Below are 20,531 nucleotides of genomic sequence, written 5' to 3'. Positions count from 1 at the left end.
TCTGTCCACTCGCGGGTTGGAGATGACCACTTAAAAAATTACATTGATGTCATTTAATCCTTACAAATCATTCAAAGGGAACATTGTCTTGTCAGAGACTCCACTTGAGATTGTGAAATCTTTCATCTATCTAGGCATAATGATTTCAGAGATTGGCCTGGAAGTCACATATTGCTAAAGCAGTTATTAAACAAACACAGATAACGTGTCCTGATTAGGGAGTTCTCTGCCTCACATATCAAACCAATTCGACAGGCCCTTCCGATCTATGAGGCCAAGGCCTCGGGATCCGCCCTTCATGGTGCGGAATTATGGGCTCATTCTAATGTGCAGGAATGATCTAAAGTAGAAAATAATTATGGGAGGAATTTAGTCTCCCTTCCACAGTGCACCCCGTTGATCCCTCTTTATAAGGACTTAGGTATTAAACCAATAGGATACAAAGCTAGATTGCGGCCTCTATTGTATTGGAGGTGCCTTTGGACCACCTCTGAGCTAGTCAACTATGCCGAAACCCTCCAGGCTGTGTTAACCCCTACGGTGACTGGGGCGAGGTGCCCTTGTCCTCACACACGGTTTCCGTGTGTCAGGGACGAGACCAGCTCGTCCTGCACCAGGCCCACAGTGGGAGCTAGCGCTGCCCTCATCAGCCTCCCCCTCAGGGAAGGAATGGAAGGGGAATCTCTTCCCCCTTCCAACCAGCACCCCTCAACCACCCAGTGATGTCTAATGACATCAGTGCACACATTGCATGCTGACCTCATCAGAGGTCACCTCCGATCGTGCTGGGCAGCGTGCTAAAGCATTTCTCTTCTGACCGATAGGTGGGGCGGGAGAGGCATGAAAGGAAAGGAAAGGCCTTTCCTTTCATGTCTCTCTCAGCATTTCTGCTGCCCAATCGCAAAGAGATCAGGCAACAGAAATGCCCACTAGACACCAGGGATTTATTTTTTATATGTTTCAATAAGGGGAGCAGCCCCTTGGGCAAGGGTTGCTCCACTGAAGGGGCAATTTTATTTTAGGCCAATTCTGCCCCCCTGGGGGGAAGATCGGTCTATCGGTATCCTTGATACCTATATTTCACTCTTTATATTTCACCAAATTAATTGCTGTATACCAGGTATACAACGAAAACCAATTGCAATGAGCAGCTCCTTCATTGGCTCAGGGAACCTAGGGCTCTTGATGAACCCACAAGCCCAATATATCCCTGCAACCGGAAGAGTCCAGCAGACGTAACGGTATATTACTTTAAAAAATCTAACATCGCAAAAAAAAAAGTTACAGAGTAAAACCTGGACAGAAATGGCTGTTTATTCACCTCAATTTCAATATTTGTTTATTTCAGCTGTTATTTTCTGTAGGAAACACTTGAAAGATCTACACACATGACCCCTTGCTGAATTCAGAGTTTTACCTACTTTCTAGAAATGTTTAGCTGTCCGGGATCCAGCATTGGTTTCACACCCATTTCTGTCGCTAACTGGAAAGAGGCTAAAAGCACAAAAAATAGCAAAAATGGGGTATGTCCCAGTAAAATGCCAAAATTGTGTTGAAAAATTTGATTTTCTGATTCAAGTCTGCCTGTTCCTGAAAGCTGGGACGATGGTGATTTTAGCACCACAAATGCTTTGTTGATGCCATTTTCACTGAAAAACCAAAAGACTTCTTCTGCAGCCCTTTTTTCCCCCATTGTCTTTAACAAAAAATAAAAATAAAATTTGCTGTATTTTGGCTAATTTCTTGGTCTCCTCCAGGGGAACCCACAAACTCTGGGTACCGCTACAATCCCTAGAATGTTGGAAAAAAAGGAGGCAAATTTGGGGTGGGTAGCTTATGTGGACAAAGTTATGAGGGCCTAAGCGCGAACTGCTCCAAATAGCCAGAAAAAAGGCCTCGGACCTGAGGGGGAAAAGGCCTGGCTGCGAAGGGGTTAAAAGCTGACCACTTTATTAAAGTCCCTTGGCTTAGGAGCATTCAAGATATGTTGTATTCACTTGGGTTGCATGAGCCTTGGGATTGCCCTGAAGCTGCCTTACTTCCATCCAAGTGTGACTTGAAAAAGATTTTGTACGACTGACAAACTGAGGAGCCGTTTGTTCTAAATTGTCAAGTGATTTTATTGATTAAATGTGAGAGCAGATACCGGTAATTTAGGGACCACATTTTGGAACCCAAGGACACTTCCAGTTTCAGGTTGGGGCTTTGCCACTAAGATCATTCACTCACAAGTGGTCGACTGGGGGATTGACTATGTCCAGCTTGTAACAGTCACGGCAAAAATTTATCCCATGTTTTATTTGTCTGTTCAGCTTATGCTGTGCCTCGTAGGAAATGGCTTGCCAAGGTTTGCAGATTAATAAATGTTCTCAGCCACTTTACTGCTCTTCGTATTCTTAGGACGGACACCCGACTGGATCTAGCCATCTCTGCAGCCAAGTTTCTTGGCGCCACGTGGCTTCTTAGAACAAAAACTTTACTTTTACCAGAAAAGGCTTGATGTTGTAAGATACTAAATGTTGCCTTTTGTATTCATTGTTTATTATCATCTCATTTATATGGTGTGTAATTCGATTGAAGATTTTACTTATGTTTTAACTTTTTTACTTGCTGTTTGTAACTTGTTTGTGTGTTCTTATTTATCTCAATATTTTTTTTTATTTGTATTGTGCTGTACTTTTATGGTCCTGGCGGCCGAAATAAAGTTATATCACATTGATTGATGTGGAAAAAAGATACGACCTATAGCAAGAAATGCAGGTCTGTCCTCATGACTAATCCATCTTTGTTTATTTGCATGCATGGGTCTTCTATTGAGAGTGCTTGTATTTCACTTACCCTGCGCAGACAAGTTACTGCAACAAGCAAAGCTGTTTTCAAAGTGACCAGTTACATGGATGCTTTATGAAGAAGTTTGAAGGGTTTCCTCTTTAGTTGTGTTAACACTAAATTTAAATTTCATGTTGGTGCTGGTACTTCTCCTGAAAGTGCTAATCTTTTTGCTCTCCCCAGAAATCTTTTGATTACTGGTGTTGTGAAGAAACTCCTTCCTATATGGTCTCTTGTGTAGCCACTATGGTTATCAAATGTACTTTTAATTAAGCATAATTCAGTTTGCTGTCCAACAGATGAGTAAGGTATTTTAAGACTGTTCTGCCTTTTGTATTGTATTGTAGTAGAAAACGTCTTTAGCAGCATTTGACTATCTTTTCCACTTTGCTGAGTAACACTTTGTTGGTCTTGCTTGCCTGAGAACTGCCACTGTGTTCTCTGGTATGTTTAAGCACCCAAACTATGTCCTCTGAAACCAAGCTTCTAGACCTTGCATTTTTGGTTCCTAACAAATAACACTTGCATGGAGAGTAGATCCTGAAGGCCTGGTAGTTTCAGTACATTGTCGTGTGCAATTTCTATTAGGTTTGCAAACGAGCTCTGTCTCGTCTAATATAGGGCGATTAGAATTAGTGTCAGTGGTGATTGTTTGCATTTGTTGATCACCTTGCGTTATCGGGGAAAATGTGTAAGCAAATTTCCCTGACCAATCTATCGACAGAGCATTCCCCAGAGATTAGGGGTTCAGGTGTGTGGACATGAAGAATTGGCATTTTGCATTCTCAGGTTTCACAAACAGATTTATGTTTGGCATTCTCCATTGTCTGAAAATCTGTTTGAGTACTGCTTGTTTGAGTTTCCATTCATGCAATGAGGATGCTTGTCTGCTCAGCCTGTCTGCTTGTATATTGTCCTTCCCAGGAAAGTGTATTGTTGTTATGTTTGTCTCTGGGTGGCCCACCTCCCAGATCTTTTGTGCAAGCACTGACAGTACCACCCTGTTTGTTGAGACAGAACATCATTGTTGTGTTGTCTGTCTGAATTAACAAAATTTTCCCCACAGCGGTTTATGAAAAATCTATTAAGGCTAGGAACACTGCCTAGCTCTAACACATTGATATGTTGAACTGCTTTGTGATCTCCCAAAAGTCCTCTGATCTCGAGTCTCCCCACAGAAACTCCCCAACCCATATGAGAGGTGTCTGTGTTAATGGATACTGTGGGTGTTAAGTCTGAGAATGGTCTTCCAACTGCTACGTTTGTCTTGTTACAATGTTTCATTTCTTTCTGTACTTTGTGTGACAACCACTAGATCTTCCCAGCTCCCTGTGGTATGTGACCATTGATTTTGAATCCACTCCTGGGATTGGTCTCATTTGTAGCATATGTACAATGGCATTTTCCCCACCACCTTCTGCACAGTCCTCACTGTGAGAGAAGGACGCTTAAGGTACCAGTAAGCTTCTTGTAGTAAAGACTTTATTATTTTCTTGCAAGGGTATACTTTCCCCTGGATTGAATTGATTCTCGTTCCAAGGAACTGCTTTTCTTGTTCCGGCATGGGTGATGATTCCTCTCTGTTTAGGGAATCCCCAGATTGTGTAACGTTGATATCACATGTCTGTGTGTTGTTTGCATTTGTGTTCTGAATTTGCTTTTTTCTAACCAATTGTCTAAATAGGAGTAAACATGTATTGCCTGTCTTCTAAAATGTGCTGCCACTGCTGCCAAACACTTTGTAAACACTCTTGGTGCCGACTTGATTCTGAGTAAGAGCACCTTGAACTGGAAATGTTCTCCGTTTACCACAGAGCTCAAGTATTGTTTGTGCCTGTTGTTCATTGGGATATGGAGAAATGCATCTTTTAGATCTATTGTCGCCATAAAATCTCCTTTTTGCAGTTGTGGAATGACCTCCTGCAGAGTTGTCATTTAGAATTGTTTGTGTTCTTATGAATTTTTTTAGGAATCGGAGATCTAGATTTGTTTGGTGCCCGGAACTATGTTGAGTAGTCGCCTTGGTTAATTTCTGCCTCAGGCATTCCTCCTATTGCTTCCTTTTGAAGTAGTTCTTGCACTTCCTGTAACAATCTTTTATTTCCTTCTTTTGTATGGATCACTTTCTTTGGGCCCCTCCTTGGTGGGTGTTAGAAATTGTGTCTATAGTTGACAAGGATATATACTCTGTCCAAGTCAGGACCACAACCCTTGTCAGGGCAAGACAAGCACACAACCTAAATTAAGTTGTGCCCTCTGGTAGCTTAGCACAGAGTAGGCAGGCTTAACCTAAAAGGGAATGTGTAAAGTATTTGTGCAACACATGTACAGTAATAACACCACCACAAAAAAGACTCTAAGCGAGTGTATTAAAAATCGAAATTATGTATCTGAATAGATCAAGAACAAAAATGACAAATTCAATAAATATTCACTTTAAAAATATATCACTTTAAGCACACTGTGTAGGAGGCTTATAGTCTTTACAGTATTGTGATAGAATACAAGTGTCCCTCTGCGAGGAGTGCAGAGTGGGTTGATTGTGGCGGCTCCGGAGTAGCCAGGATGAAGAGTACTAGGTGTTATGTCCTCAGTATGCAGAGAGCACAGTGGAAGCTTGAAGGCCATTCAGGCCTACGAGTCCGGGAATACACCGCCGCTGCCACGGCTGGAGGGTAAGTGATCAGAGTCTGGTCGGCATGAGGGCAAGAAGCATGGGTGCGCTCGAGTGTGATTCACCGGTTGGGGAAGGCCTGCATGTAGCGCACGCCTCCGTCACTTGGCAACAATGGCGGGGCCCTGCACTGAAACTGCCCTGAAGTCCTGTGAGATGGGTGGCAGGTTGCCGCAAGTCCACTCGAAGCCCCTTTGTGAGGGCCCTGGCCACTAACCTTTGAAACTTAAGTGGGATCCCTTCATAACCGCCTCCCCAGGAAGACCCATCAGTATGCAGATGAAGCAGGGTATCCTGGGTTGTGGGTCTCTGAAGGGAATGTATTAGTGCAGCTGATACCTAACCCAAGCCAGAAATGTATTTGAGATGGGCTGTAGACATACAGGGCAGTGAGAGCAGAGAAATGCCCACTTTCTCAAAGTGGCATTTTAAGAACACTAATGATACATCTTCTTTACTGGTAAAGTCAGTTTTATCATGACAATTCCAATAAACATGATGTAACTACTCCTCTCAGGAATTCCAATCTAATGGTATTATAAGGAATTTCCAATGCTGGCCTATGAGAGGGACAGGCCTCACAGTAATGAAAAACGAATTTGGGAGTGTTTCATTACAAACTTAAAAGTACATGTCCTGTCTTTTACTCACATGGCACACTGTCCTATGGGCTCCCTAGGGCGTGCCCTATATGTAAGAAAATGGGAGTTTCAGCTTGGCAAGAGCTTTTGAATGCCAAGTTGGGGTGGGAGTGAGACTAAACACACAGGCTCTAGTCTGGCAAGCCTGAGATGTGTACAGGTCTACCTAGTGGGTGGCACAACCAGTGCCACAGGCCCACTAGCAGCATTTGGTTTACAGGACCTGGGTACAAGGTATACTGCTTTTAAGGGGACTTACATGTAAATTAAATACGCCAATTGTGGATACACTAATGTTACCATGTTTTAGGGGAGAAGCACGTGCACTTTAGCACTGGTTAGAAGTGGTAAAGTTCTCAGAGTTCTAAGGCCAACAAAACGTTACAGCAACTAAACAGGAGGTAAAGGCAAAACGTCTGGGGTAAGACCACCCTAAGGAAGCCAGGTCTAACAGTGGGGACTTTATTAGTTCTATGCAATAGCCAAATCATATAATGTTTATTATCAATTTGTCTGTTATGTTCTCCCACTCTCTGAAGAAATTCTTTATTTTACCTTCCACAAGAGTGGAGTGGGAGGGGGCTCCTATTTATAGAGGCACTTAATAGCTGGAGTTTCTGCTCCTCCTTTGTGGCTGCGGTCTCCCTCTTGCTCTCGCTTAATAGGGGTTGCTGTGGTGTAGATTGATACTGCCACTGTTGAGCCTGCTTTTGTCTGGAGATTTGCATTCCCTGATGTGAGGCTGCGCCTTGGAAACTTATCTGTAGTACACTGGCTCTGTATATACGATCTCAAAGTGAGAGATAGTGTGCCCAAAGTCCAGGGGTTCCCCAAGAGGTTTGACAGAGGCAATAATAGATAATACTGATGCTCTATTTGTGGTAGTGTTGTCGAGCAGTTAGGCTTATCAGAGGGTAGTGTTAAGCATTTGTTGTACACACACAGGGAATAAACGAGAACACACTCAATGACTTCACTCCAGGCCAATAGGTTTTTATATAGAAAAATACAATTTTCTTAATTCATTTTAAAACCACAACATTCAAATTGCAGGTAAGTACATTAACTGTAAGGTACTTTGCATAGATATAGTTAGGACTTTGAACCAAAACAGTAATGTACACAGTTTTTCATAAAATGGCAATAAGCTATTTTAAAAGTGGACACTGCAGAATTCAACAGTTCCTGGGGGAGGTAAGTACAGGTAGGTTAATGTGGTAAGTAAAGCACTTACAAGTTCAGTCTCCGGGGCTTAGGTAGCCCACCGTTGGGGGTTCAAGTAAACCCCAAACACCCAGTACCAGCAACACAGGGCCGGTCAGGTGCAGAGGTCTAAGAGGAGGCAAAATAACATGGGCACCTATGGAGACAGGGGGTGCTGCGGTTCCAGTCTGCTGGCAGGTAAATACCTGCGTCCTCGGGGAGCAGACCGGGGGGGGGTTTAGTAGAGCACTGGGGAGAGGGTCTCAAGTAGGCGCACAAAGCACACAGTCAGCGGCACAGGGGTGGCAGGGTGCAGTGGGCAAACAGGGCATCAGGTTTGTAATAGGTTTCAATGGAGGGACCCGGGGGTCACTCAGACGTTGCAGGCAGGGCACAGGGGGACTTCTCAGGCCAGCCACCGACTGGGCAAGGGTGAGGGCCGCCTGCTGGTCACTGCTGCACTGATGGTAGGTTCTTCCCGGGCCTGGGGGCTGTGGGTGCAGTGCTTCTCCAGGCGTCTGATTTCTTCATCCCGGGCAGTCCTCGGGATTCTCTCTGCAGGCGTCGTCGTGGGGGGTGCAGAGAGGTTAGCCCAGGGTGGACACGTCGTCAGTCACCTGAGGATCCTCTCTGGGTCGTTGGTTTCTCTGGACACGGGCCAGGGGCGTTGGGTGCAGAGTGGTGAGGACTCCTGCTTCTGGAGTGAGATGGGAGTCCCTTTAAAGATTGTTTCTTCTTGCTTGGTTGGACAGGTCCGCTGTCCACTGGAGTTTCATGGTCCTTTGTACTTGCAGGGCAATCCTCTGAGTCAGCTGTGGTCGCTGGGCCCGCAGGATGCTTCGCTGGTACAGGTTCTTTGAAGTTGGAGACAGGCCAGTAGGGCTGGGGCCAAAGCAGTTGTCTTCCTTCTTCTCAGCTAGGCAGTCCTTCTTTGTAGGTCATCAACAATCTGAAATCCTGGGTTCAGAGGAGGCCCTAAATACTGAATTTAGGGGTGTGTTAGGGTCACAGGGTAGTAGCCAATGGCTACTGTCCTTGAGGGTGGATACACCCTCCTTTGGCTCCCTTCCTTAGGGGAGGGAAGCACATCCCTATCCCTATTAGGCTATGTCCTCCAAAACAAGATGGAGGATTTTACAAGGAGAGGATCACTTCAGCTCTGGTCACCTTAGGGGTGGACTTGGCTGAGGGGGTGACTCCTCCGTGTTTTTCTCATTATCTCCCCGGACTTGACGTCAAAAGTGGGGCTTTGTCCGTGGGCTGGTCATCTCCACTAGCTGGAGTGCCCTGGGGCATTGTAACACAAAGCGTGAGCCTTTCAGGCTCACTGCTAGGTGTCACAGTTCCTGCATGGGGGGGAGGGGGGAGCAGGCTCTCACCCCAGGGGGTCAGAAACTCACCATTCAGTGGCAGGCTGGCACAGACCAGTTAGTCCTGCACTATGGGGAAAAATTCCATAGGAATCTCTAAGATGCCCTCTGTGTGCATTTTTAAATAAATCCAACACTGGCATCTGTGTAGATTTATTATTCTGAGAAGTTTGGTACCAAACTTCCCAGTGTTCAGTGTAACCATTATGGAACTGTGGAGTTCATTTTGACAAACTCCCAGACCATATACTTAATATGGCCACACTGTACTTACAATGTCCAAGAATGGACTTAGACACTGTAGGGGCATATTGCTCATGCAGCTATGCCCTCACCTGTGGTATAGGGCACCCTGCCTTAGGGCTTTAAGGCCTGCTAGAGGGGTGACTTACCTATGCCACAGGCAGCATTTTGTGTGCATGGCACCCTGACGGGGATGTCATGTCGACTTTGCCTTTTTCTCCCAACAAACACACACAATCTGGAATGGCAGTGTGTATTGTTAGGTGAGGGGTCCCTTAGGGTGGCACAACACTTGCTGCGAGGTAACTGCAACAAGGAGCCATTTTCCTACATTCTCCCAACAGGACTTCTGGTAGATGTGAATCCTGTTAAGTTTTTCCTGATCTGCAAGGCCCCCATGGATTTTGCAGTCTCATTGTCCTTCTTTGGTTGCTGCAATGTGTCATCCACGCACTTCCAAACATTATTCCCCATTAAAGAGAGTGTTGATTATATTTGCTTGGACCTCGCTTTTGAATCCAGACACTCTTAGCCAAGCATGTCTTCTTAGGGTGGTCCCCACCATCGTCTGTCTCCTTGCTGTATCTGCAGCATCAAGAGCTGATTTCAGATAGGTATTTGCTATGTTTTATACTTCCTCTGCGAGGGATGCTGCCCTTTTGCGGTATTGCTCAGGGAGGAGTTTAATGAGCTCTGACATCTTTTCCCAATACGGATAGGCAAACCTGTTTAGTAATGCATTAGAGTTGGAAATGTGCCACTGTGTAGCAGCTCCCCTTTCAAATGATCTTTCCAACATATCCATTTTTTTTGCTTTCCTTGTCCGGAGGCGGCCCAAATGTTGTGAGAATAATTGCTCTCTTTCTTGCTGTTTCTGCAAAGAGTATGCAGGGTAATGTGCCTCTGATTTAAGATGGGTTCTTTGAGGAATGCTTATAGTTCTTTTCGCCCCTTGGTGTTATGCACCTGTATGTTGCCAGTTGTTGGAAGGCCCCTCTTCCCTGGTACAGTATGTTTAGCAACATAGGGAGATCTTGAGTTTGGCTCTGAGATCGTAGCAAACTCTCTGGTAAAAAGCACGATTGTGACTTTCTCTTCCTCTAACCGTACACTGCACTTATCTCCAGCCCTTTAGATGAGTTGATTGTACATACCAATGTCATCTAGAGGTGAAGGCTTCAAAGGTTGTCTATATTCCCTTTTCTGGGTAACATGTTCAGAGATCTTCCCATTGCACCCTGAGGTACCCTGAACCCTTCCTTGTCCTGGAACTTGCCCTGTGATTCTGTCGTTTTCTTCCTCAAAGATGATGTCTTGTTCTTCCTCCTAAAGAGGTTTAAGGTATTGTTGGGGGCTTAAGTTCTTCAACATCTTTTATCTCTTCTACCTGTTACGTCGAGGCATTCAGCAGAATTAAGTACATCTACAGAGAAGCGTCAAACTCATTCTTCTTCTGAAGAACTGCAGCCATCTCTGCTTCAAGACTGTCTTTAGTTTGATTTTGGTTGATCGATCTTCAAATTCGAGCAGGAGTGCCAACTTTCTTTGATGTTGAGAGCCTTCTGTCGTCGACGTCTCCCTCAATTGCTTTTTTGTCTTTTCCCAGCTTCGGTTCTCTTTTGACGCCGTCTTTCTCTGTAGTCAGGTCTCCTGCAGTATCCTTTCAGTTGAACCCGAGGAGTTCTTTTGACTTGTGCTTACTCTCAGTCAGTGAGATCTTCGACACCTATGCAGTTTTAACTGATTAAGAGTTTGATGAAGAACACTCTGATTCCACATACTTCTTTGGCATTACTTGGACTTTTTTCCTCCGACTTTCAATGTTCTTTTTTGACGTCAATGAACCTCATGTCAACGTCTGAGGCTTCTCCTTCGGCCACCTTGGCAATATTATCCTCCTCCTCGCTCAACAATCCCAGGTCTCTATGCGATAGTCTCTCTTTCTGGCCCTGCATGGCGTGATGTGTCTGCTTCTGTTCTTCTCTCACCTTCAAAGTTTTTGATTTAAACTCTACACAGTTGTCGCTTTGGTGATCCAATGAAAGACAGAGATTACAAACCTAGTGGTTTTCCTTCTGTGCAAAACTGTGATGGCACTTTGGGCAGAATCGAAATGGTGTATTGTCTATGCCTTAACACTGTCAGACAATATCAGGGAGAAATCACACAATGCAACAGCACAGCTTCCCCTCCATTTAAAACATGGCTAGACTTGCTGGTCCTATTGATATCGGGAGGTAGTAAGGAAGCAGAGTACACTTATTATTCAGATGCACATGGTACATATTTCCACCTTGATCACATACTAATTTAATTTAGCCTAAAGCTAAGGGTTGAAGAACTCACAATTGGGCACATAGTTTAAGCCATTCATGCCTCAATCACCCACACAATACTGAAAGACAGTGTCACACCAACGAGACAACTGTAGGTTAAACAACAAGCAACTTTATCATATAGCACTAAGATCTGAGATTGAAGGGACTATCTGTACTTACCTTATGAATATTGCACTAGTGACATGGCCCCACCTTTCCTTTGGGATGTACTTAAGGCAGTGTTGAGAGGGCATTTTATATCAACAGAAGTATATTTAAAGGCAGCCAACACCAAGACTAAAGCACAACTGACAAGTCAACTGTTTTTTCCTGGAATTAGAACATCAAAGAACTGTATCAAAGAAAGCATGGCATAAGATTATAGCGCCCAGGACCCAAGTTAAAGACTTAGAGATAAATAGAGCATAATACACCCTGTTAAGAACACGCGTTTTGCACTTCTGGTAAGTGAGCGGGCAAATCCCTAAGCACAACTGAGGGCTAAAATCGACAGAGAACTAGTAAGTAAGAATAAGGATAGTCAGGGGCAAGAACACCAAAGGGACAGTAAAACAGTACAGTCATTTTAGACTTATCACAACTATATGACGAAGAACCAGTGGAAGCTGACCTGGTTAGACACTGCATTAACTCCCGTGTTGGTCCCAGCGTTCCTGCAGCACATGCCAAAGCATTTAAGGACCCAATTGCAGTAAAAGAAGCGACAGGATCCATTCATCTACTGAAAATAGGCAAGGTCCCTGGCCTCAATGACTTTACCATGGCTTCCTATAAAAACTGCTACAAGCTACTGGTCCCATTGCCAACTAGACAATTAACCACTTGGTGGCACAGACATCTAGCAGACCATGTCAGATGCAGCTGTGACCATAGTTTCTAACTCCGGCAAAGACTCCAAAAGATCCACCTCCCTTTTGAATCTACATACTAAAATACTCACAGGTTTACATGCAACTTGGGCTGCTGATGTCAGACCCAGATCAATCAGGCTTTAGTCCCTGGGTGCCAACGGAGTGACAACGCCAAAAAAGATCTTAAAAGCACATGAACTATAGTACATATATCTAAATGGACTATGTAAATCAGATAGAATTTTGGTGAGACTCTCAGATCCGCTCTGCTCCATGTCAGGATTGTTGGAAGAGCTCTATCCTTACCAAGCAGTTTCTGGCTTTATGATAAACATTGCTAAGTCTAAAGCAATGGTATGCAACTCAACCCATGAACGAGGAAAGACTCACTCCACCTGGTCTGATGGGTCTTCAAGGCCCATTATCTATCTAGAGGAGCAAAAATCCCCCGCCACAACTCAGATCTTGACCATAAATTGTACCCACTGTTGAGACTGTACTCAGATTTGCACCAAGATTATACCACATACCTCTGGCCCAGATGATTAACAGCCTACAATGTTAAATGTATTCTCAAACTGACCTCTGGAGCAGGAATTTGGGGATATGTTAACACATACTGTATTCAGATACCCATGAAAAGACGCCGAAAGAACATGCTGAGCTTGCCACAATCTACCCATCTGCTCTACTACATACTTTGAGTATGCGGAAACACATAAAAGTGGCACCTATTTTTAAAGGTTTCCATGTGGCACAAATCACCAGCGAGACTAAATAGGACAATCATAAATGACTGCCTCTCATTCAATCTTTCGCATGAAATTTCTTGGCTGAAATACATAAGGACGGTAGAAAAAAAGTTGAACTGAAACACCCTCCTAGATTAGAGCTTGATCGGGTGAGAAAGCATGGATCATCTGTAAACCGCTAAACCTCATCTCCCTTGAAAAACTGTAAAAGGTTTGGAAGCTTCTTTGAGGATTGAAGACCATTCATTCGAATGTTATCTAGTGGTCAGATTTAGATGTGGATCTGTCTAACATTTACAGTCGTCACTTAATATTTACTTGCAACTGATATACATTTTCATTTTCAAGTGATAGCCTACCTACCTAGTGACGTGTCGAAGTACTTTTTCTTCTTTTGCCAGTGCTATGATGTGTGTAAAACTCTATATATAGTCCTATTCCAAAAAGATTCAGATCAGGAACTGTCAACAAGATTGGATTGTTCATGTGTAACTGCTTATAAGTGAGAGTATGCTGTTTTGTTTATGGAACCCAATGATTTTAATGTCTTGCAATAGAATGGTTTAAGCTTTATGTAAACCAAAATAATCTAATTGATTGACTTATATAATAAAATGGCTTCCAAAATGAGGAAAAATCCAGAATATTTTTAACAAGAAAAACAGTCTGAGAATTCTTACGGCATTTAATTTCCCAACTATCCATTTTGCCTACATGTATTAGTGAAAAACACATTGCTGAAAATGTTCAAACATACCACTTTAAACTGGTTTTGATTGCACCTGGAATGTTTCTCCCATCCAAAGAGGCCCCTCCTGCAAAAGTGCCCTCCTTCACACAATTACCCATTAAACATAAAACTTACAAGAGCTGTCAGAATAAATGGCATCTTTTCCAAACATGTAGAGCTCTCCCTCTTTTGTAATGATGGAACTGCTCCCATTATTGCATGCGGTGTTCACCACAATCTTCCCGTCCACTTTTATCAATTTTTTAGGCTTGTAGGGCTTTGATTGACGTCTGCTTTTAGCTGAAAAACAAAGACGAGTTTAAAAAAAAGAAATAAAAAAAAAAGGCCATCCAGTGATTTATACATTACAATGAATTCTGTAGGGTCCACAGAATCACAAAAAATATACATTCCAATATTAATAATCTGGGGTTTGCAAGGTCAACAAAATAGTTTCTTGCCAGTAGGAGTAGTTTTGCAGCCTGAAGAGAATTCTGGATTCACCTGCTGTGCATTAGTCCGCTATCTAATGGCTGGGATCAGAAATGTTTTTTTTTTTTTTGGTGGGTGTCGTCGACCACTATTTGGTGGCATGTCCGTCCCCTGCGTGACGTCAGATGGCGCCCCGAATGTCCCTGGGCGTAGTGGCCATCTTCGGATTATTTATTCTGGTTTGGAGTTTATTGCTTGTTGCTTTTCATCGGTCTTTTCCCTTCCCACCTGATTGCATTGTTTTCCAATTCTGGGGAGGTGGGTGGGTCGCATGTGAACTCAGAAAACTCTTCAGGCTGTAAAACTACTACTAGTGGTAAGTAACCATTTCGTTTTGCAGCATGAACCCGTTTCTGGATTCACATGCTGTGCATTAGATTATGTAGCAGTATCCTTCTCTGGTTTGGTTGGGATGAAATGAGAAAGAACTTGCAAACAGGTGCTGCAGTACTCTTTGTTCCACTTCTGGTTCCTGGTTCATTGGGATGTCCACCAGTAAAGTTTTGCAAATGTGTGAGGAGGGGACCATGTTGCAGCTGCGCAGATTGTGTCTATGGGCGTGTTTGCTAGAAACGCTAGAGTTAAGCCCTTCTTTCTTGTTAAGTGAGCTTTGGGGCGTGATGGAAGTGTCTTTCCAACAGCTTAGTAGCAAATCTGTATTGTTTTCACAATCCATTGTGTGACTGTTCCTTTGGTTACTGGAGAGCTCTTGGTTGATTTTGCATAGGAGATTAACAATTGGTTTTCTTTTTAAAACGGTTTAGTTTCTTGCAGGTCTCCTTAAGTTTGAGGTGTGTAGGGCTGTTTCCATTTTTGGTTGTGGTTCTTTGAATAATACTGGTAGTTGAAGGCTTTGACATGAAAATTGCTCCCTATTTTGGATAAGAACTATGGGTTTGTTTTGAGAACCACTTTGTCCTTGTTTGTTAGCATGTATGGTTCCTGTGTTGTTAATGCTCGTAGTTCACTTACTCTCTGTAGTGATGTGATGTGATAGCAATTAAGAATGCTGTCTTTAGTAGGACTGATCAGAGATCTGCCTTGTGCACAGGCTCAAAGGGTTTTGTCAGTGCGGGTGCTGTTCCAGAGGATGCAATTCTATTTGATCCCTCTAAGAGCCTTTTCACCACTGGTAAGGTGAAGGAGCTGTTACATGATGTGCCCCCGGTGTACGCTACTATGGCTGCCAGGTGCACGATGGACGTTGAATAGATTATCCTGCCATCCAACAGGTGAGTGAGGTATTTAAATGCAGTTTGATGTCTTGTTCTTGTTTCCCATGTTTTGTTTCTAACGCACCAGTGGAGATACCTTCTCCACTCTGCAGCATAGCATTGCTTGTAGTAGGTTTCCTTGCTTCCTTTAATATTTCCATAGTTCTTAGTGGTTACTGTAGATGTAAGGAAATGCCTCCTTGGCATGGTTACCCCCTGACTTTTTGCCTTTGCTGATGCTATGTTTTGAATTGAAAGTGTGCTGAGGCCTGCTAACCAGGCCCCAGCACCAGTGTTCTTTTGCCAACTTCCTACAGTAGATGTTCAAACTCGTGTTCAGGGGCCAGGCTGCTAGACTGAGTTCTGCTGGCTCTGGCTGGTACACCTTCCCCCACCGCATTGTAAGGAGGTTCCATTCCACCTTGATCCTGATCATTTGTCCCATGGACATCTCTTAAAGGTTTCAGTACCAGGTTTGTCTGACCCATTGAGGGGCTATTGGGAGGAGGTTTGTCCCTGGTTGTCTGGCTTTCTCCAGCACCTCGGGATTAAGGGAAATGGTGAAAAGGCATAAGTAAATCTCCTTGACCAGGGCATGCCCCTCCAACTGGTGGTGTTGAAACCTGGAGGTGAAGTGTTGCCATTTTTTGCTCCCTGATGTTGCGAACAGCTTGATTGTTGGTTTGCCCCAGGCCCTGAAGATACTCTCCAGGGCTTCCAGTTTCAGTTCCCACTTGAGGGAGGTGATTTATTGTCTGCTTAGTTTGCCTGCCTCTTTGTTTTCTTTGCCTGGTAGGTGAAGAGTTTGCAGTTTAATCCTCTTTGGTATCACCCATTGTCATATTTCCTGGGCTAGTTTGCTCAGGGTGAATGACTTCATGCCTCCTGTTTGTTCAGATAGAACATAGTTGTTATATTGTCTACTTGTATCAGTAGTTTTCCCTGTAATGTGTACCTGAAAAGCATTCAAAGCTAGGAACACTGTCTTCAACACCAGGAAATTGAAGTGTTTTACTGCATCTGTGTTGTTACATTGTCCTCATACCTTCAGGTTGCCGTGTGTGCTCCGTATCCCTTGTAGGATTCTTCTTCTGTGATGCTCACAGTTGGAGTAGGGGTTTTGAATGGTCTTCCAAAGGTTATGTTCTTTGATGTCCTCCATTGTACCTCCTTTTGTATCTTTTCAGCTACAACCACTAAATCCTTCCACCTCCCGGTGGCTTGTGACCAATTGTTGCATAACCATTCCTGGAAGGGATTCATGTGCAGTCTTGCATGAGTTGTGAGTGGAATGCATGATGCTACTATGCCCATTAGCTTCATGACTGTCCTCCCTGTCAGACTGCCCCTTTTGGCATAGATGAGCTTGCTCAGCCATCGCTTTTAATCTCTTCTGAGTCAGGTATGCCCATGATGTTTTGGAGTTCAGTGTCGTCCCTAGTAAAACATTTTCCTGTTCCAGTTGTGGATACAACTTTTTGTGGTATATGGAAAACCGCAGGCATTCTAAGGATGTGATCAATGTTTGAATGCCCCTTTGGCATTTTTGTTTTGTCTTCGCCTTTCCAAGCCAGTTGTCTAGGTATGCGTATACAAGTATTCCTTTTCTTTTCACAAAGGCTGCGACGGCTGCTAGGCATTTTGTAATGACCGTTGGTGCAGACTTAATGTTGAATGGTAGGACTTTGAACTGATAGTGTATTTTCTCCAGTATGGATCGCAGGTACCATTTGTATGATTGATTCATGGGTCTGTGTAGATTGGCATCCTTTAGGTATAATGTTGCCAAATACCTCCCTTTTTGTAGGAGTGGGATTACTCTGTCATCTTAAAATGTTGTATGCAGATTAATTTTCTATGAACCTGAGGTCCAGAATTCGTCTTAGTGGGAGGACCAGGAAGTAGGATGAGTAGTTTCCTTTGTTTCATTCCTTTACTGGTACCTTTTCTATTGATGCTCTTTGACCTCTTTCCTGAGCTCTATGAGCTCCACCTTTTGATATTGTTTTAGTTTTGGGGGAACTGTTGGTGGTTGTTTGATTAGTTCTATGCAGAATCCGTAACAGACAAGTTACTTACCTTCAGTAACGACAGATCTGGTAGGGACATATTCTAGTTGCAGATTCCTTACCTTCGAATTTAACCCAGGTGTCAGACTGAATCCGGAGATTTTTCTTCGAGCAGTACCCCCTGCGCGCCATTAGGTGGAGACGGTCGACTCCGCAGGCGTAGTGGTTGCCATGATGACGTTGCGGTCATAAATAGGCACCACCCCGGCGCGCTGATGTCAGTTTCTTTTCATGAATTTCCACACCAACAGCGCGGAGCCATGAAGAACTGAGAATGGTGCACCAAAACTAGGGCCCTTGGAGGGAAGTACCCTTTCCTAGAAATCAGTTTGCAGTGCGAGGAGGATGGGTGGGTCGGTAAGGAATCTGCAACTAGAATGTCTCTACCAGATATATTGTTACCGAAGTTAAGTAACTTGTACACCTGATAGAGACTTCTAGTTGCAGATTCCTTACCTTAGAATAGATCCCCGAGCAATACCATCCCAGGTGGTGGGCTGCGAACTAAGATCACACCAAAAAGTCCTGAAGGTCCGAATGGCCAAAATAGCCATCCCTGCGGACCTGACTGACCACGCGCTAACACTGTGGTAGCAGCAGTTGCTCTGGTTGAATAAGCGCGCAAACCCTCAAGGGGTTGCTTATTCGTCAAAGCGTTGCACATCTTGATGCAGAGGACTACCCATCGTGAGATGGTCCTCTTCTTCACCACCTTCCCTTTCTTCGCACCCAAATATCCCACAAAGAGTTGATTGTCCAACAGGAACTCTTTGGTTCGATCTAGGTAGAACGCCAACGCTCTTTTTGGATCCAGACAGTGGAGTCTCTCCTCCTCATGAGAGGGATGTGAGGGTGCGTGAAAAGTAGGAAGGTGATAGATTGGCCTACGTGAAAGGGTGTTGCCACTTTGGGACGAAGGGAAGGCCTGGTACGAAGCACCACAGTCAGGATGCACTGCGAGGCATGGTGGCTTCGAATAAAGATCCTGAAGCTCACGTACTCTGCAAGCAGAGGTGATGGCAATCAAGAAGGCTATTTAAAGGGTTAAGAGCCGTAAAGGACAGTTGTGGAGAGGCTCGAAAGGGGCGTACAGGAGGTATATGAGGACCAAGTTCAAATCCCACTGTGGCATGATGAACGGAAAGGGAGGAAACATAAGTAGACCTTTAAGAAACCTCCCAACAATGGGAGATTTGAAAAGAGAAGGTTGGTCTGGTAGCCGTAAGAAGGCAGACATGGCAGACAAATATCCCTTGTGAATGCCCAGAGCAGAGCCCTGCTGGGCAAGAGAGAGAGAATAAAGAGGAGAACCTCTGTGAGAGGTGCAGAGAGGGGATCAACAGATTTATTGATACACCATGCCACAAATTTCTTCCAACAGGCGTATACCGTTTTGGTGGAGAGACGCCCGGCTGCCAAGATGACCTTACAGACTTCGGGTGGAAGGTCAAAAGCTGTCAACTGTCGCCGCTCAATCTCCATGCAAGGAGGCAGAGACTGGACAGGTTTGGGTGGATAACTGCCCCCTGCTGCTGCGACAGAATAGCCTCCCGAAGGGGCAATCTGATCAGAGGATTGATGGCCATGCTCAAGCAGGATACCAGACTCTTCGTGCCCAGTCTGGAGCCACCAAGATTACATATGCCTGGTCTTGCCTGATCTTCTTAAGAACTCTGGGCAGAAGGCGTACAGGAGGCCTGAGTTCCACTTGTGACGGAATCCGTTCTCTTCGGAGGCGAACAGATCTAACCAAGTCTCTCCCCACTGCTGAAAGACACCTTGTGCCACCTTCGGATGGAGACGCCATTCCTGATCGACTACGCATCGATGGCTGAGTTTGTTCTGCTCTGACATTCAGAGAGTCCGCCAGATGTTGAACCACCAGGGAAATGCCCTGGCGTTCCAGGCATGTCCAGAGGCGAAGAGCCTCTTGACAAAGGGTCCACGACCCCACTCCGCCCTGCTGGTTGCAATACCACATGGCAGTGGTGTTGTAAGTGAACAACTACACCACTTTCCCTTTCAGAGAGGATAGGAATGCTTTCAATGCAAGTTGGATCACCCCAGAGCTCCAAAAGGTTGATGTGGAGCCCGGACTCCACCAGAGACAAGAGGCCTCTGATCTCCGCCTCTCCCATGTGGCCGCCCCATCCCAGGAGTGTGCATCTGTCACTACTGTGAGATCTGGTTGGGGAAGGGCGAGGGATCTGCCACTGACCCAATCTGGATTTGACAACCACCACTGCAGGTTCCCTCCAAGATATGAACGATGTCAGATTCCCCTGATGCTGTGCCCACTGGAACTTCAAGTCCCACTGCAGAGCCTGCGCACATGCCATCTGGCATGCTGGACCAGCAGGATGCAGGAGGCCATGAGGCCCAGCAGCCTCAGTCATTCTCGCCGAAATCCAGGATAGAGGCTGAAACATCAGTATCATAGCCCGAATATTGTGGACTCTCTTTTCGAGAGGATAAACCCGAAACTGCACTGCGTCCAGAAAAGCTTTGATGAAAGAGCGTCTGAGAGTGAGTCAGGTGTGACTTTGGCACGTTGATAGTGAACCCCAGCGAATGCAGGAGGTTTGCCGTAGTCTAGAGGTGGGAGACAACTTTCTGGGGCATGTCTGCGTTCAACAACCAGTCATCGAGGTAGGGGAAGACTGGAACCCCTAACCTGCGCGGGGATGAGCAGCAACCACTACCATTACATTCGTGAACACCCGAGGAGCACTGGTAAGGCCAAATGGGAGCACGGTGAACTGAAAGTGCTGGTGATCTACCACGAATCATAGATAATGTCTGTGTGCCGGCAGACGGAAATATGGAAACAGGCATCCTTGCAAGTCCAACGCAACCATCCAGTCTCCAGGGTCCAGGGCAGAAAGGACCTGAGCCAGGGTTAACATCTTGAACTTCTCCTTGAGGGGTAGATTGAGGGACCAGAGGTCTAGGATAGGGTGAAGGCCCTTGTCCTTTTTGGGCACCAGAAAGTAGTGGGAATAGCAACCATGACCTCCTTCTGGCACAGGGACCCTCTCTATGGCTCCCTTGTTCAAGAGAGCTTTGACTTTCTCACGTAGAAGTGACAAATGATCCTTCGACAGGTGATCAAATGATGGTGGCA

The 20,531-nt window shown here is 44.9% G+C and overlaps 1 protein-coding gene across 17 annotated transcripts in view; it reads right to left on the bottom strand.

The window, feature by feature from the left end:
* MYCBP2 (MYC binding protein 2) overlaps positions 1–20,531 on the bottom strand; it is a 1,769,078-nt gene that overhangs the window by 1,513,520 nt on the left and 235,027 nt on the right. For all 17 annotated transcript variants that reach the window (XM_069205243.1, XM_069205245.1, XM_069205247.1 and 14 more), the window contains exon 13: positions 13,768–13,932. In XM_069205243.1, the coding sequence (XP_069061344.1) occupies positions 13,768–13,932 (165 nt within the window). The remainder of the gene's footprint in view (positions 1–13,767; positions 13,933–20,531) is intronic.

Source organism: Pleurodeles waltl, chromosome 8 (assembly GCF_031143425.1).
Source record: "Pleurodeles waltl isolate 20211129_DDA chromosome 8, aPleWal1.hap1.20221129, whole genome shotgun sequence".
In the NCBI taxonomy this organism is placed as follows: domain Eukaryota; kingdom Metazoa; phylum Chordata; class Amphibia; order Caudata; family Salamandridae; genus Pleurodeles; species Pleurodeles waltl.
Note: the sequence above shows the minus strand (reverse complement) of the source record. Positions and strands in the feature narration are given on the sequence as shown.